Source organism: Oreochromis aureus, linkage group 15, assembly GCF_013358895.1.
Source record: "Oreochromis aureus strain Israel breed Guangdong linkage group 15, ZZ_aureus, whole genome shotgun sequence".
Classification (NCBI taxonomy): Eukaryota; Metazoa; Chordata; class Actinopteri; order Cichliformes; family Cichlidae; genus Oreochromis; species Oreochromis aureus.
The window spans coordinates 15,164,969-15,180,323 of record NC_052956.1 but is presented as its reverse complement, the minus strand read 5'-3'; the positions used below and the strand labels follow the sequence as shown (position 1 = coordinate 15,180,323).

Genomic DNA, 15,355 nt, shown 5'->3' with positions numbered 1-15,355 from the left:
ATTTGTTATATTTTCTTCAGTTTAATTTGATTTATATAGTGCCAGATTACAACAGTCATCCCAAAGCCCTTTACTCTGTGAAGTAAAAATCCTACAATGTCAGAGAGAAAAAACCCAAAGAATTCAATGTGACACTTTGGGACTATGAGGAGAAAAACTTTAATTTTTTATAGGAATAAACCTAATTTCCCCCGTTAACCACGAAGAGTATGAGCTGAAATCAGTTCTGACAGTTTTAAGAAAAGACATGCAACATGCACTGGTTAACTGGCATGTGCTGATGGTGCTTGATTGGAAGGCCTAATTAAATATGTTCACATGATGTAAAGTGATTCAGCTGTAATGCCCTTAAAGGGTGGATTTAATCACTGCATCAAACCAGTGAATAAACCACACGAATCATCGCAGCAGTAACGGAGTTGGAAGCCTAAATGAGCAACGCTGAGTCAAACTGCAATTGTTGTGCAACACTGTAAACACACTTGACATCAAGTCATTAGTGATCTGCAGAGCAAGGACATGACACACGCCTAGCATTAATATCAAAGCCAATTTTTCACTATCTCTCCGCGGCTAAAACCACAGTTCACACACATTATTATCTCTGCTGCAGATCAGGGGGCAATCGCTGGGTCCTGTAGAAGGCAAAGGAAGCCATATGTATGTTTCACCAAGGCAGGGAGTGTACAGCAGTGGCTAAATCTCTGTAAGCAGGCCCTGGCGCTGCTCCCCGATTGCCTGCCTGCTGTGCGGGCAGGGGCCTGAAGGGGACTAATCCCTTGGCATGGGCATGAGTCGCACATGTTGATGTGTATGGGTGCATGCAGAAGACCCAAGCTGCAGGATAAAGACAAGACCTGGCAACAGATTCAGAACGCCCCAACTAATAACCTTCGATCGCCTTTCATGCTTAACTAGCACCCTTCGCGCATCTTGGATGCTTCTTGGAGATGAGGGGAATTGTTTTTGGAGGATGGCCTCATACTGTACAGACAGGACAGTCCTGGTCTTACATAACTCTGGTCTGCTGGAGATTGTGCCTGACTGCGAGGTCTTTGACTCTTACATGTGGCTCAGTTTTTTGCTTAAGTGGGCAGCCGTGGTGATGGTAAAAAGTTGACATGCTGTTTCAGCCCTGTCAACCTGTGCATTTTGATGGCTTTGAGAGCGCAGCAGCTTTCCTGTCTGTTATCTTGGCAGCTAAGGTGACCTGCAGCAGGCCTGGAGGCAGCAGCTGGAGCAGACTGTGCTCTGTAGCCTCACAAGTCCTCCAACAAGAGCGTGCTGTTTATAATTGGAGGGCAAGGTTGCACTTGAGTGTTAATGAAACAGTGCTTATTATCTTTCAAGCAAAAAAGACCGTTGCCCCGCTTATGCTTGTGTGGCAAAAAGAAAGCTTGTGCCACCAGGGTTAGCCAAGCTTATAGTGTACATAACTTTTTACAGTGACAACATTTAATTAAAGATACAGCTTAACCTTTTATTTACTATGTACTAGAGCTAGGTTGCTGTATCTCACTGCTTTCAGGCTTTATGTTAAGCTAAGCTTGTCATCTAAACTGACTTTATCATTTCACTATTATCCAAAGTGTGTGGCTGTCTATTTAAATTTTTTTCTACATGTTCATGGAATCATCATCAGCTTCACATTCAAAGTAAATTAAACATTTAGCTGTGGGAAGCGACTCAATTATTCTAGGAGCAGTCTATAAATACAACTGGAAGGCTCTTCATTAGTGCAAACAGCAGGGTGGCTCACCAGCACAACCTCAAAGTTGAATATATTAATGAGAGTTTAAACTTTTGAGCCAATAACTTTGAATTTCACTTTTCTTTGAGCTGCGTGAGACAACAGTAGATGAGCATAAGGTATAATATCTGAATAATAATTTGGTGCACTATCCTAACCACAGCATTAAATACCTTTAGCTTTAAATCTCTAAAGCGCTGTATGCTTTAGAGTCAACACAGATGCCCTATATGCAAGACTGCTAACTATCAAAGAGCAAGGATCTTCAGTGAGTGCTTTACGCCTTGTCCTTGCCTTCACTGTAAGCTGAATTCCAGTTCACTCCCAAATTTGTAATTTAGTTTAATTTTTGGTATATTTTGTATTTTTTGTATGCTAGGGATAAAACCACAAACCTCACGGTTAGTAATTTTGCTGGTTTGCAGGTCGTACCTGCTATACCTCCTGAGCTACTGGCTGCTACATCTAGACAGAACAAAAGGTAAAGAAGAGCTTTGAAATGTCCCTCAAGAAGCCTGGAACTATTCCCAAAGAATACCTAAAGAAAGCCTGCCTACAAGAGTTCAGGCTGCGTTTTCTTATATATACTGTATTTTCATGTATATTTACACATTTCAAGAAAATCCTTCACCTATTTCCCATTCTTTTAATAAAATATAAAGAAACGTAGCTCAATACTTACACACAGTGCTTTACATGTGAATGCTCCCTTATTTATGAGAAGCAAAAGCCATTATGTTATTTTTTTTGGCACAAAAGCAAGTTTAAAAAATGAGAATTTATTCTGTATTTGTGGATGTTTGAGAGAAAGAAGCAGAAGATCCATCACCTCACTTATTCAGGATGGTGTCAAAATGAGGACAGCAGGTGACTTGCAGGGCAGTTATTAAAGGGGCTGTGCCAGGGACCCAGAAGATATTACATTTGGTTTCTGTGTAGGCTTTCTTTTAAACAGCATGACCGGGCTTGCCTACTCGACGGTCAAATAATGTAAGAGATCGCGTGAGTTTGGAGTCCCGTGTGATAAATCAGCAGCTCCCCGTTGTTTCTAAAGTGGACAGTGAAGAGAAAGAAGGAGGAGGATCTTTTTTCCCCCCACTGGCTGTTTACACATGCAGTACTCAGGAAAGTTAAAGGAGCCCAGTTTCAATGTAGGGGATGAAGGGCACAGAGTAGGAGGGAAGCTGATGGTCCTCTCTCATTATCAGCACGGTTTTCCTGCACTGAGGAGGACTTCATGCGGAGGGGGAGGCGCCCAAGCGAGGCGAGCGGCACGACTGCTGCCTGAATTTAACAATTAACCTTGATGAACACGGATTGCTTTCACTTAACAGGCGCAGGTGCGTGTGATTTGCAAAACGGCGCAGCTGAGCGATTCCACGTTTGTGACTGAACACTGACGCATTTTATGCTAAACACAGAAACTACAGGCTGCCACGGATAGATAATAGCAAGCTGATTTTTTTTTTTCTCTCTCCACGGGACAGGATGCAGGTTGCAATAGGAACCCAACCGACACACGTTCTTTAGCAGAATCCGAATTCAGGGGCGCCACTGAACTGATTTGGAGACATATCGGAATTTGACCGCCTTGTCATTGCCCAGTCACCAGTCCCGGGCAGCTGAACGGCATCATCTCAGCATCGGAGACAAGAAGAGGGGGGAAAACTGTCCGCTTTACTACTCTCCATCTGCGCACTGGACGGCTTGAAATGAGGGTCACATCCCGGTTGTGTTCAGTGTGAAGAGGCAAGCGAGGTGGCAGTTTCTTCGGCTCAAGGACGCAAAAAGTGGCCGCCGGCCGAGGTGCGAAGCATGGAGCAGCACGACACTGACACCGCGACCCCCTCAAAAAAGACAATAATTGCGAAGATATTTAAAGTTCGCAAGAGGAGGGAGATGTTATTCGTGCAGGTCTGCTTTATCTGCAGTGTCCTGTTCGTAGCGTGGAGCATGTCGGCACTACTGACCAAGACAGGTGAGTGTGAAGGGATCCACCGGGGTGTAGAGAACAGAGGACGGAGCAGAGCTGCTCACAGATCTGCAGTGTAATCATGCAGCCCGAAGATCTGTCACATGAACACCACCAGGCTTCAGTAGCAAGGGCATTAGATCAAAATATGTAATTTTTTTTCAGACACCAAATGCGTTTTTGGTGCCTTTGTCATTTATTTATTCATTCATTCATTCATACCCGTATAGTTTCCATTGAAAAAGAATTTAGCATCTGCTGTTACTGACCCATCACACTCCCTAGAAAGTCAGCTGTAAATATAATTGCGGGGCATTTAAGAAAAAAGAATCTGTTCAGGCGTATACACGCGTCTGTTTGACAGTATATGCCGCAGTGTGCGCGCCGTGGCATCGGCACGTTTTTGAAATTGAAAGCCAGGCTCACAATTACGGCACACGCGCACTCCGTGCTTAACGTGCACACTTCAGAAAGAAAACATTCCGACCCCGGTATGATCGCTTTTTGCATTTGCGTTTGTTTGCCCTTTGTTCTCACAAAATCCTCCCACCCTCCTTTTTTTTTTTTTTTTTTTTTTTTGGTCTTCTGGTGCCAGATGTATTGTCGATCACACTACATTAGCGCTCAGGATCGCCGTTAACGCTGGCATTATCACGTCTGCCCCTGGGCTTCACACACCATTGCTCACACCGGATCACGAGCATCATTACGCTCCCAGGTTCCACATGGCGATCGAGGGATGCCGATTTTTACGCAGAGGCCACTGATTATGACTTGGAGGGGAGGGTTGGAGGGTAAACACCGGGGATGCGTTATCTTGCCGGATGTTACAATATTCATAGTTAAAATCCGAAGTGTTGCTGAAACAAACCATTTAGATGGCTGATTTTTGTGCGACGCAAACACAGACTCCAAGCTACATGCCCTCCCATTCACACATGTCAAAACTCCGCGCAAACACTGACGCGCACAGCATCCCACACAGCCACACACACGGTTATGTAATCTAACCGCCAACCTTGACATTTTACTGGTGAAGAATATCCGACACACCACTGGGATCATGGGTTAACTAGATGGGAACACACCTCCAGGCCAGTACTGTTCATAAGGAGGGAACATCGAGACTGCATTCAGTGCCAAAGGGGATTTTGTTAGCATTTTTTATCGCAAAGGAGACTTGGTGCTCCATTCAGGACTTTTCACATGAAAGAAGCGGGATTGGTGTGCTTCTAACGCTGTAAGCCTCAGCGCCAGATCCTGTCGTGAGATCTGTCCATCTGAAACCACTTAGTAATTCCCAGTGCTGAAAGCAGCTGTAAAGTCACCACAGCTCCTGCCTGGCTTTGGATCCCTAAAGACATATCAGGGAGTTTTATTAATTACGTTAAAAACAACAAGAGGCTTAAAAGATTATTCTGGAGCGATATCATACAGGCGGGTGCAAATCTCTTATCTCGAAAGACAGGCTCTGGGAGACAAAGTAAGCTCCCTTTGGTCACCAGTGGCTTCCCCTCTTTTCATTTAATCAAGTTTGCCTGACCTACACTAACTGTCCACATGAAGGCATTTGACAGCAGGCTTCCTCTTGGGTTTCAGCCGTTTTGACAAGCAGCTGCAGCCTTGGTGGTGGTGGATAGTGGAATTTCAAGGTGACATGCTTGATGAAAGGGGGGTAGGAAAAAGAAATTTCCTTTTAGAGTGAGGAGACCCAAAGCTCAGCATAACTAAATCTGTCTAATTCAATAGCTGTGCCCTTTCTCATATTTCAACAATCACAACAGGGACCAGCATGTCTCATGTCACAGGAAAGTCTGTGCTCTGTGCTTGCCATCCATTTGATTGATGGCAGTATAGGAGAGTGATGAAATGCTGAATGCTCCAGATGGATGGGATTTGATGTACTACTCATGAGTTACATCTTCATGAAGAGGGGTGGGGCGCAACATGTTGTCATGCATGCTGATCGGGGTGTGTGTATGTGTGAAGAAGCCTCACGTGGGCGAGTAGAGCAGGTGTTTTGAGAAGCAGGGCTGAGCTCTGATAGGTAGCTGCAGAGGGGCTGATTGTGCTGGCCGTGTTTGTGTCTGTGTGTGGGTGTAAATGACCTGGAGACATTTTTGACTAAAGGAATGTGAATAACCATAAGCATGATGAGCTTGATGGATGACTGTCCTTGGTCGATCTGCCTGGATAGAGGACATTACCACAGTGCTATTATTGTCTGCGTGCTCGGCTAGAAGTGAAGTTATGATCTTTTTTAATTCAATTGTATCCATTTGGGTTTTGCCTAAAGTAGCTGGATGTCCTAATTTTAGAGAATAATTTTATAAATCTGAGTTCACTTTACACTACCGATCACAATGCATCTGTATTGACAATACACATGGTTTTAAAAAATGGAATATCAACGCAGTGATGCAGTAATGGCAGTTGTACTGTTTGTATGCTACACTACATTTTAAGTTCAGTTACAATAGGAAACAAGTTATAGAAACATTTTGGCTGATAACCTTATTGCTACTATTTTCTTGAATTTTCTGAACCTATTATAATGATTGTGACATCCTTAATTTACATGTTATATGTACGTGCACAGAATGACAGATGTGCTTTTTCATATGTTATCCAACATAACGTGTTTGTCTCAGGTCTGCTAACCCTCTCAATCTGATAAATTGATTTTAAGGAAAATAAATCAACAGTTTCATGTTGTGCAACTGATTTGGTGAGGGTAATATTTGGAGACAAAAGAACGTGGTAGGGAAAGATCATAGTTGGAGTTAAAATTAGTTATTTTTAAGGTTGATTTTCCTGGTAGCCATGATAAATGTGGGTGGGGACTGTCATTAAGACACTCATTGTGGACTATTTGTTTAAAAAAATAAAATAAAACAAAAGAAAACTCAAACTGCAGCCTCTTGTGTTAGCATTGGCTGTTTTGTGGCTGAGTTCATCCACCGCAGTCATTTTGTATCAACTGGTTTTTATATCCCCTAACTTCCTTCTTTGCTCCCCTCATTTACTACTGCAGCCAGCTATGTATTTTCTTACTTAAATGTTGTCTTTGGTTCATTTGACACTTTATCAGTAGTGGCATGGTTATTTCTACACCCACTACTCATTTAGTCAAACTCTACAAACCCAGTGTACAGAGTCCAAGGCCACTACTGATAATTGATAAAAATTTTATATCATATCACAACATCTTGATTGGATTCCTAAATAACAATCGCTCAAGGCTGGAATGCTTTCTGGGTAATGGCTAACTAATTGATTAATGGACTTCTAGCAGCTCTAATGTTAAATCCTCTTTTAGCCACTCAAGATTCGTTGACCTCTTGACCCTGTAAATGTGAAAGAAACTGGAATCAAACATTAGTTTGGTGTAGTGCCCGAATAATGTGACAAACTGTTATACTGAACTGCAAATGTATTTCTTGACTTGCATGTTACCATCAAAGTGATCAACTTTAAAATTTTGAGAAGGAACTGGTGGAATTGTATTTAAAATAAGTTGCAAAAAGCTAATTTTTTAGCAGTTTGAGCTGTTTAAATAAGTAAAAATGCTTCCTTATTGATCTCAGACCTACAAAGACAAATGTAGTAATTACTGGCTCATTTCCCTGTCAACCAATTTCTAATCAGCCTCTTGAATTCATGACATTTCCTCCTAACAAACTAACAAGGATTAATCGGGGTGGTATTGCCAACCTTAACGAGTTTCAGAATGCCAGAACATGAAGATTTAAACACAGAGAATAAGACAATTAATCAAAACAGGTCAACTGGGAGAAGGCGAATAAGCCAGCAATGTTGTGCAAAACAAAAGCTTGCATCCTTATTTTATCCCCAGCCTGCCTAGAAGTACTGATAGAATCATGTCTCCACTGTTTTCTTCTTTTCAGATGCTTGGCACTGAGAAAGCATGTCAAACTGCTTGTGCACATGCACATACATGCAGTTATCTTGTTTAGGCTTCCAAGAATCATTGGTTGTAAGACTTAATAGTTGTGGTTAAGTGATTCTACACAAATGAAACTGCAAATTGTATTTAAATCTTATGCATAAATTTCTAAAGGGTTTAATCCTTCAGGTCTACTGGAGTTTGTCTAAATCTGAAAGTTCAGCCTATTCATTAATACAGCATTAAAAAGTTTAGTGTCTGCAAACTTTAGACTCTTCATGTTCTACCCTGATATCAAATTGGAGCATATTTATTTTAATGCGAGCATTGCTTGAAAAGAAATCAAGCAACAAGGGGAGAGGCAGAAGGGGAGTGTAACCAAGCTGGTTAGTGAGAAGGAACAGGTTGGAGCAGTGACTGGAGGGTTTTGGTCTTTTGGATTGGAGAACTGTAGGAAGCAGCTGCAGTTGCTTTGTGTACAGTCTGTTTGTCAAGTGCCTGCAGATCTTCAGGCTGTCTAACTCTACTGGATTGAAAGTGGCAAATAATTCTGTATCGCTACATTGGAAATACAATTTAGCCAGGTAGAACTGTTTTATAATGGCAATTGGAAGAGGGTTGTGGTAGGAAAATGTGAAAAGCTTAACTGCTCTTGGGTTGAAACTAACTACTGATGCAGTTGTTCTTGGCTCAGCAGTACTTCAGTGGCCTTTAGCTTTAAAATATGGGCTAAATGGATGGTGCAAACTAGTTATCATAATACTAGAATTTCATAATCAATACTGAAACACAGGAAAAATACTTTATACCATTTCAACACCATGGGGGAAAACAACTATTCTCCCATACTGTTGTTTTATAAGTCATTAGCTGCCACGCTAACCATAACAGACTGCTAATATGGCTGTCAGGTAACCGTTGGCTAACATTTACATGGTTTACATTAATATATGCACCCTCATGTTAAAATCTATAACAGTTTAATACTTGACCTCTTCCTTAAAGTGTGGGTCGCTATTATGAACATTCAGCACTAGTGGCTAATCACTAGTTGAAATGATTAGCTGCTAGTGGTTAGCATTGTCACCACACAGTAAGACCATCCGGGGTTTCAGTCTCCAGGGCCTTTTGCATGGTTCTCCCAATGCTTGCATGGGTTTCCTTCCAGAAATTTGAGACATGTATATTAGGTTATTTTGTGATTCCAAATTTCCAGCAGGAGTGTGAATGGTTGATTCTTTAAACCATGTGGTAGACCCACCTGTCACCTTGTCGCAGTTCAGATGTTTTAGAACCACCTAACGTGTAATTGGATAAGAAGATGGATTGGTGGATGAATAGGTTTGATAATCAGATTTGAGTAGTGCACTGTGTAGTCTCTAATTTGTTTTAATCTAATAAAAAGACAAATGGAGTAATTATCTGCAGCTGTGTAAATCTGTTAATCAGTGTTATTTTTAGCACTTTGTGGACTTTCGGTTAAAAAAAAGAGTTAGCGGGGCTTAGTACACATGCAGTTTGTTTAAAGCTAAAAGCACTATGTTCTCTCCTTTATCTTAAATGTTACTTGCTCAGTGTCATAAAGATCAGTAATTAGACTTTGGTCATGGAGATCATGTGAATGTGCTGCTGTATAGACCCTGTCCCAGTCATTGTGTGATCTATTACTCTAAAAGCACTCAGAGGAGGTCTGCTGACAAACTACCGGTATGAATGAATGCAGACATTACTCCTTGTGGTATTTTTAGTAATCTGCTCATAATCGTGTAACAGTAGAACTACTTAATCATCATGTCGTCAGTTACCACTTTCTCACTTCACCATTTTATGAAAGCTGCAATTTTAAAGCACTGCTAAGCTCGTTGTTATGATTTTTACATAATAGATTTGTGACTGCTGTTTTTTTTTTCTTTTTTTTTTTTTTCTCTCCTCTGTTCTCATTAGAGGCTTAAGAGCAGTTTAATGAAAAATTACACTCTCCCCCCCCAAAATATAATGGCACAGCTGCATTTTGATGCGCTATTCCTCCTGCGGTGGCTGCTGCTGGATGAACATGTCATTTATACATGAATAAAAACTTTTAAGGGATTAAAGAAAAGCAACCTTCTTTCGGGAGATTGCGCATAATTCAGATCATGGGTGTTTTGGGTCATGGCTCATACTTTGTGTAACAGCAGCCATGATGGGTTTTGAGGATTTAAATAAAGTGTTATTATTATATTATGTTAATATGTGATAATCAAAGCTGTTTCAATACTGTTTCAGGCCATGGGATGATTGTGGAGGGACATCCCGACCATGAAATCTGGGGGAGACGGCTAATGGCTTCAGTACCAGAAAATGAAACTGAGGAGAAGAACTGTTCAGCGCCAGGTACACCATCTTGAAATTAATGTTTCTCCTTAACAATTCATTATATTTTTTTTCCCTTTTAATATATTGACAGCAATGTTTTCATGATCTTCAGTCAAAGCAGGAAGTTCTTTGAGAACACAAAGTCCTGGAAGCTTTTACTTCTCTGGCACAAATGCTAACTAAACTACTTGATGACATGGATGGACATGTAGAAGATGAGGAGCCTTGTAGTTTCCTCAGAGATAAACACAACTGCATCTGAATCATAATGTTACGCCAGATCTGCTGAATGCCTAAATGGCCAACTGTTGGATATCTTGTTGCAATTATGAACAGTGAATTCATCACCTAATAACAAGATAACACTTCTTTTTTTTTTTTTTTCTTTTGCCAGTTATATTGTTTGGCTTCATTTATGAACACAGTGAGATCTTGACAAGCGAGTCTTTATTCAAATGGTGAAACTGCAAATTAATTCTTTTGAAGTTCAACATTTACATCCTTGAGGCTGATAGTTCTGTTGCACCTCAGATGTTGTAAACGGGCTTTACGGCACCTAATATATCAATAGATTAGTATGAAGACATCAGGGAGTTGTGGTATTTCTCAGCTGATTTTCTGCTTTTAATTCACATCTCTGCTGTGTTTGTATTCGGATGCGGTTTAGATCACTTGCGCAGTAATAAGCAACAAAAGGGCTATTAAAAGGGTCGGGTATTGATTAGCTTACAGCATCCTAGGTATACTTAAAGGAAGCAGCACTCTCTTTAGATACACTGGAGTATATGCTGACTCTCTGCTGAGATCTGCATCGTGCTGCAAAAAAAGACTTACTGTTTTTTACCACGAAGTTATTGATTTTTAAACGGTGCATAAACAGTGATGGCAATGTCACGAAATGGTGCATTTGTTTATTTATTTCCATGCCATTTGAATTGCCTCTGTCCTGACTAGTTTGCTTTTCCCAAACACTGACTCATATGAGCGCTCTGTGATTCTGAATGAGTCAGTGGGAAGAGGGGAGCCATCAAAGCCCGCCAGGGTTACAAAGGCTTGGTCCCTTTTGGCCATTTGTTGCATATATACACTTACGGAGCTGTGATTAACTGGCTGGACAGGATTTGGGGACTAGCTGCGCTTTCCATTACTAAACTCTCAAATGTCTGGAAATGCAGTTGTTGGATTTTACAGCCCTGAAAGTAATTGCTTTGCTACATACTGGCTTTTGTCTTTGTTTTGTGTATTTGATGCACAGAAGTTGTGACACTAGGGCATAGACAATTTGGCAGTAATTTCAAGTGTGATGTACGCTCTTTACTCTACTGCATCACAAGTGATCCAGTCAGAGCTAACAGGCTATTACTTCATTACCGGTCGCAGCAGGCAGAATCCCTCAGAGATTATTCAAATCATTAGTGTTGCAACCTGCAATTTTTAGATGTAAACAAACGTTTTTGCACCAGTCACAATACCAGACAGTTCGCTGTGGTTAAAAGTGCTAAATAATGTTGGAAGTCTTTCTTTTGCCTTTTTTGTTTTTCCCAATGACTTCCACACTGGAGGCACCTGACTGGATTTGACATTCCACACATTTCTCATCGGCTGGAGTCCTCCTCCCTATTATCCCACCAGTGTTCTGCCTCGTTAGTGTAAGCTGATCATATGACTCTTTGTTCTTGAGTCTTTGTCTCGTGAATAATCCTGTCATAGCTGCTAAACTTCAGACCACCCTGGCTGACGGGTTGCTCCGAGGTTGTGGGCAGTGTGGTCCTAAATGTAGCTGGGCAGACTTTACACAAAGCTAAACATGTGCAGCACTCTGGGATCAAATTTCAGAAGGTTCTTAGGCTGCAAGCTCATCCCGAGCTGTTCAACCCTGTTCCACATGAATCAAGATGCTCTGTGGTACCCATGCAACCTTGACTATGACATTTGTATGGATGACTGCAAGCTCAGAGGTGGTGACAAACTCCATTGATTTCTTCCTACTAAGCTCTCCATTTATAGACAGTGTTTTGTGTCCTGATGAGTATCAAAACTCTTGGGATTCCTTTGTAACCCGTTTCAGCTTGATGTAAATAATTTGTCTTGATCAGAGCATAAGCTTTTTGTAAGCAAGCTCAAATGTCTGTCAGTGTAGCTCTAACCCACATTTGAAGTCTTGTCTCACTGATTACACTCCAGGTTTCCTCCCTTATGACACCAATTAGGTTTTGTTGAGGGTTTCAGATTCATTATCCAATTTTCACTGCAACTAGTGTGATAATTATTTGATGTGGAGATGATCTCTAACTTTAAGAGAAACCTGCGCACGTATAGATGATCCCGAAAGGGTCACCCACTTTTCACTATGCATGCTATATATACTATATAGTATACATTCAGTATAAACATGGCTAAAAAAAATGGAGAAATGCAAGCAAATGATTGTATGTAGTAAATGGGTTGTTTTTTTAGTAGTAGATAAACCTATAATGTTTTAAATTCAGGGGCTTGACAACAATTAACTTGGATCAGTCCACATTACTCCATCACATGCGTCTTACCTGACAATCTCGGATTTGCTGCCTTAATAGGATTTGTGCAAAATTTCAGGTCAATGCTGTTAATTTTCTTAAACAAAAACATTCCAACGTCTCATACTGCACTTTTTTTTTTTCCCCCTCCATATCCAAGCTTTAACATCTGCAACCATTCAGGGTGCCTTTTTCATGTTAAAGGCTGTAAAGCAAACATCAATCCCCTACCATTAAAACTGTGGTTTCGACAGGCCTGTCATGTCAGAGTCATAGTACCAGGTATGTATCCTTAAAAATATGAAGGACGAGGCTAAAAATGGCTTGATAATAGAATTTAAAATGGCCCCTTCAAATAACGAATGCTAGGGGGAAAAAAGTCCTATTTATTAATTTGACTGAAATTGAATAACCCTTGGTTTTGTTGCACTTGTCAGGTTGAGTTTCCACAGTGCCGTCTTGGTGAGGAATCTCTTAAATGATGGCCTTACACCAGTCTCCCAATAAGGGAAGCATGTGTTGGTGTCAGAACTTTGAATTTCTGCCTATTCCCCGTAGATGTGTTTTTCAGGACTGCTGATCCAGCAGTGGACCAGTGCTTGTACTGGAGCCAGGACTGGTGCTTTTAATTATTATTTCTGTAGGCTTCTGCTTTATGCTGGTATTGTGGAACAGATGATACTCTGTTCAGTTAAAGATCTGTTGGTGGGCTGCTTGGATTACTCTCTCTCTCTCGGCCATTTTTGGTCTTTGCCTTTTCCTCATTAATTCTGTGATCACTGTGCTTCACAGGGTGCTAATGCTGTTTTTGCTTGTCCCAAGTGCTGCTAAGGCAGCACAAGTGCTTGTTTTATTAGGCGTTCAATAATAACTCCAGGCAAATACAAGGTGCTGTCCAAACTGCTTTCTGGGTCCATTCTTGATTAGAAAGCATCCGTCCAAGCCACAAAGAACCAAATGACCAATTGACTCGGTGTCTGAAACAACATGTGAATAATGTTCCAGCTATCACATGCAGATCTTGAGTATTTCCTGTAGCTGTCCCATGACAAATGAAACAAATGCTCTCCTATTTCTCACCCACGTATGAAGAAGTGAATGACTGGTTTATTTCAGGATTTAAATGTTTTATGAGCTCTTTCGGGCTGTTATAAGAAACGTGATCAGTAATGCGTTGCCTGAAAAATGGCTTAAGGTTGACTTGGTGGTGGGAGGAAAAAGAATTGGGTTATACACTCATCTGTATCCCGTTTCCGAGTGCTTATGCCAACTTTAGAGCGCACAAAATGGGAGAGGGAGCAGAAAAGCATAGCTAATGTTCTCTAGGAGTAATAATTTGGCTTTAATAAACATGCTGCTAATGCCCTTTATTGAGAACTCCCTCTTGAGTGGCGTCATTGTCCTGGTAGAAGCAGATGGCAGCACAAAAGTAGAAGTGAACAACAAAGAAAAAGGTTCAGAATGGGTTGGATTATAGTTATTTTAGATATGGCACTAATCTGCTCACGGACACTGGCCACACATGTTTCACGCTAGGGATGAAAAGCAGGGGTTGGTGAGGGGGAGCTGTGACTGAATCTATATTGCTAAGAAGCAGCAGCGTCACCTGTAAAAGCTGCAGCGGTCCCTTTTAGTGCAAATGTTTGCTGGTGAGAAGAATCTGAGTTCTCCTGCTGGCACAATAATTTAGAGGCAGGAAATTTGGCGGGAACATGACGGGTGAAGCTGCCAGTGAGTAAAGGCCCGTCCACGTTGGATTGCTGGTTCGTCAACTCCTGGGAAACACCAGAAGGAGGCTTTTTAAAAGGGAATTACACAAGCGGGGATTATGCGACTGTGCATAATGGAAACTGACCTCACTTTGCTTCTCGCTTGCCAGCAAACAACGCAGCGCAGAGGCACGAGCACCTGCACAGAGCAGTCTTTAGTACCGTGCAATTCAAACACATCTGACCTCTTCTCGCTTTCTAGTCGGCTCCAGGTTGTTTTATTTTTTTTCCCCCCTCAAATTTTAATTGTCCTCTTGTTTTGCCTCTTTTGATAATGAAGGTAACATTTAGCTACTTTACTCTCTTGTCACACAGAGCGAAATGTTTTTTTTTTCCACTTGTACACAACTGAATGCATGCGTTCTATATCGGTGTCCCCTTTAAGTTGTTAAAGCAGGAGTCTGTGAATCTGCTCCACCAACAATTTGACTACTAAAGGCTCAGGGCAATTCATGTTTAAAGCAGAAGTGTAATAGGTATGTGAGTATGCTCATGCGAGTGAAAATTGCATGTGTCAAGCTCTCACACAAACATGAGAGTGAGAGTGTGGCGTTTCAGTCTGAGAAAATGCTAACCTAACAAGGATAATCGGGGCATGTGTGTTCTGGACAAACAAGCAGTTTCAATTTTGATAACTTATTGTTGCTGTGTGACCTGGAGACTTCTCCCATAGGTCGTCCCCGTGATGATGTTGTCATGTTTACAGGACTGAGCTGTCAGCTGAGTCATGTCTGTTGGAGCAAGCTAATTATCTAATGGGTTAATAATGGCCCAGAGGAATCACTCTCCTCTGAAGAGTGTCTTGACTTCTGCGCTCTCGTGTCAGTTGTAGTCAGCTAATGACCTGGCTGGTCCGTGGGTCAGTACGCGAGCAGTGACAGAAGGTATCACCAGGCACTCTGCCAAAACATCTTGCACGCGTCATATTTTAATTCGGTTGTATCGCATTTAATAGCATTTTGTTTTTCAGAAGCAGGCTATTGATAGGATTATAAAACCGAGCTCTGCAGGGCTCCTTGTCAGTCTTGCATCTGTAATGGGGTGTTTTTGTGTCCAGAAGTGTTGGGTGAAAACTGGCCTGCTCTC

At 41.5% G+C, this 15,355-nt stretch overlaps 1 protein-coding gene across 4 annotated transcripts in view; it reads left to right on the top strand.

Moving 5' to 3' along the window:
• The first annotated feature begins 2,790 nt into the window (after positions 1-2,790).
• The window catches only part of slc24a4b (solute carrier family 24 member 4b), a 34,777-nt gene continuing 22,212 nt past the window's right edge, over positions 2,791-15,355 (top strand). Inside the window, exons 1-3 of one of the 4 annotated variants that reach the window (XM_039599489.1) lie at positions 2,792-3,090; positions 3,238-3,728; positions 9,895-10,002. In XM_039599489.1, the coding sequence (XP_039455423.1) occupies positions 3,566-3,728; positions 9,895-10,002 (271 nt within the window). In that variant the 5' untranslated portion in view covers positions 2,792-3,090; positions 3,238-3,565. Of the gene's footprint in view, positions 3,729-9,894; positions 10,003-15,355 lie in introns of all 4 variants that reach the window. The other 3 variants (XM_039599490.1, XM_039599488.1, XM_031730196.2) reach the window with 3 other exon arrangements.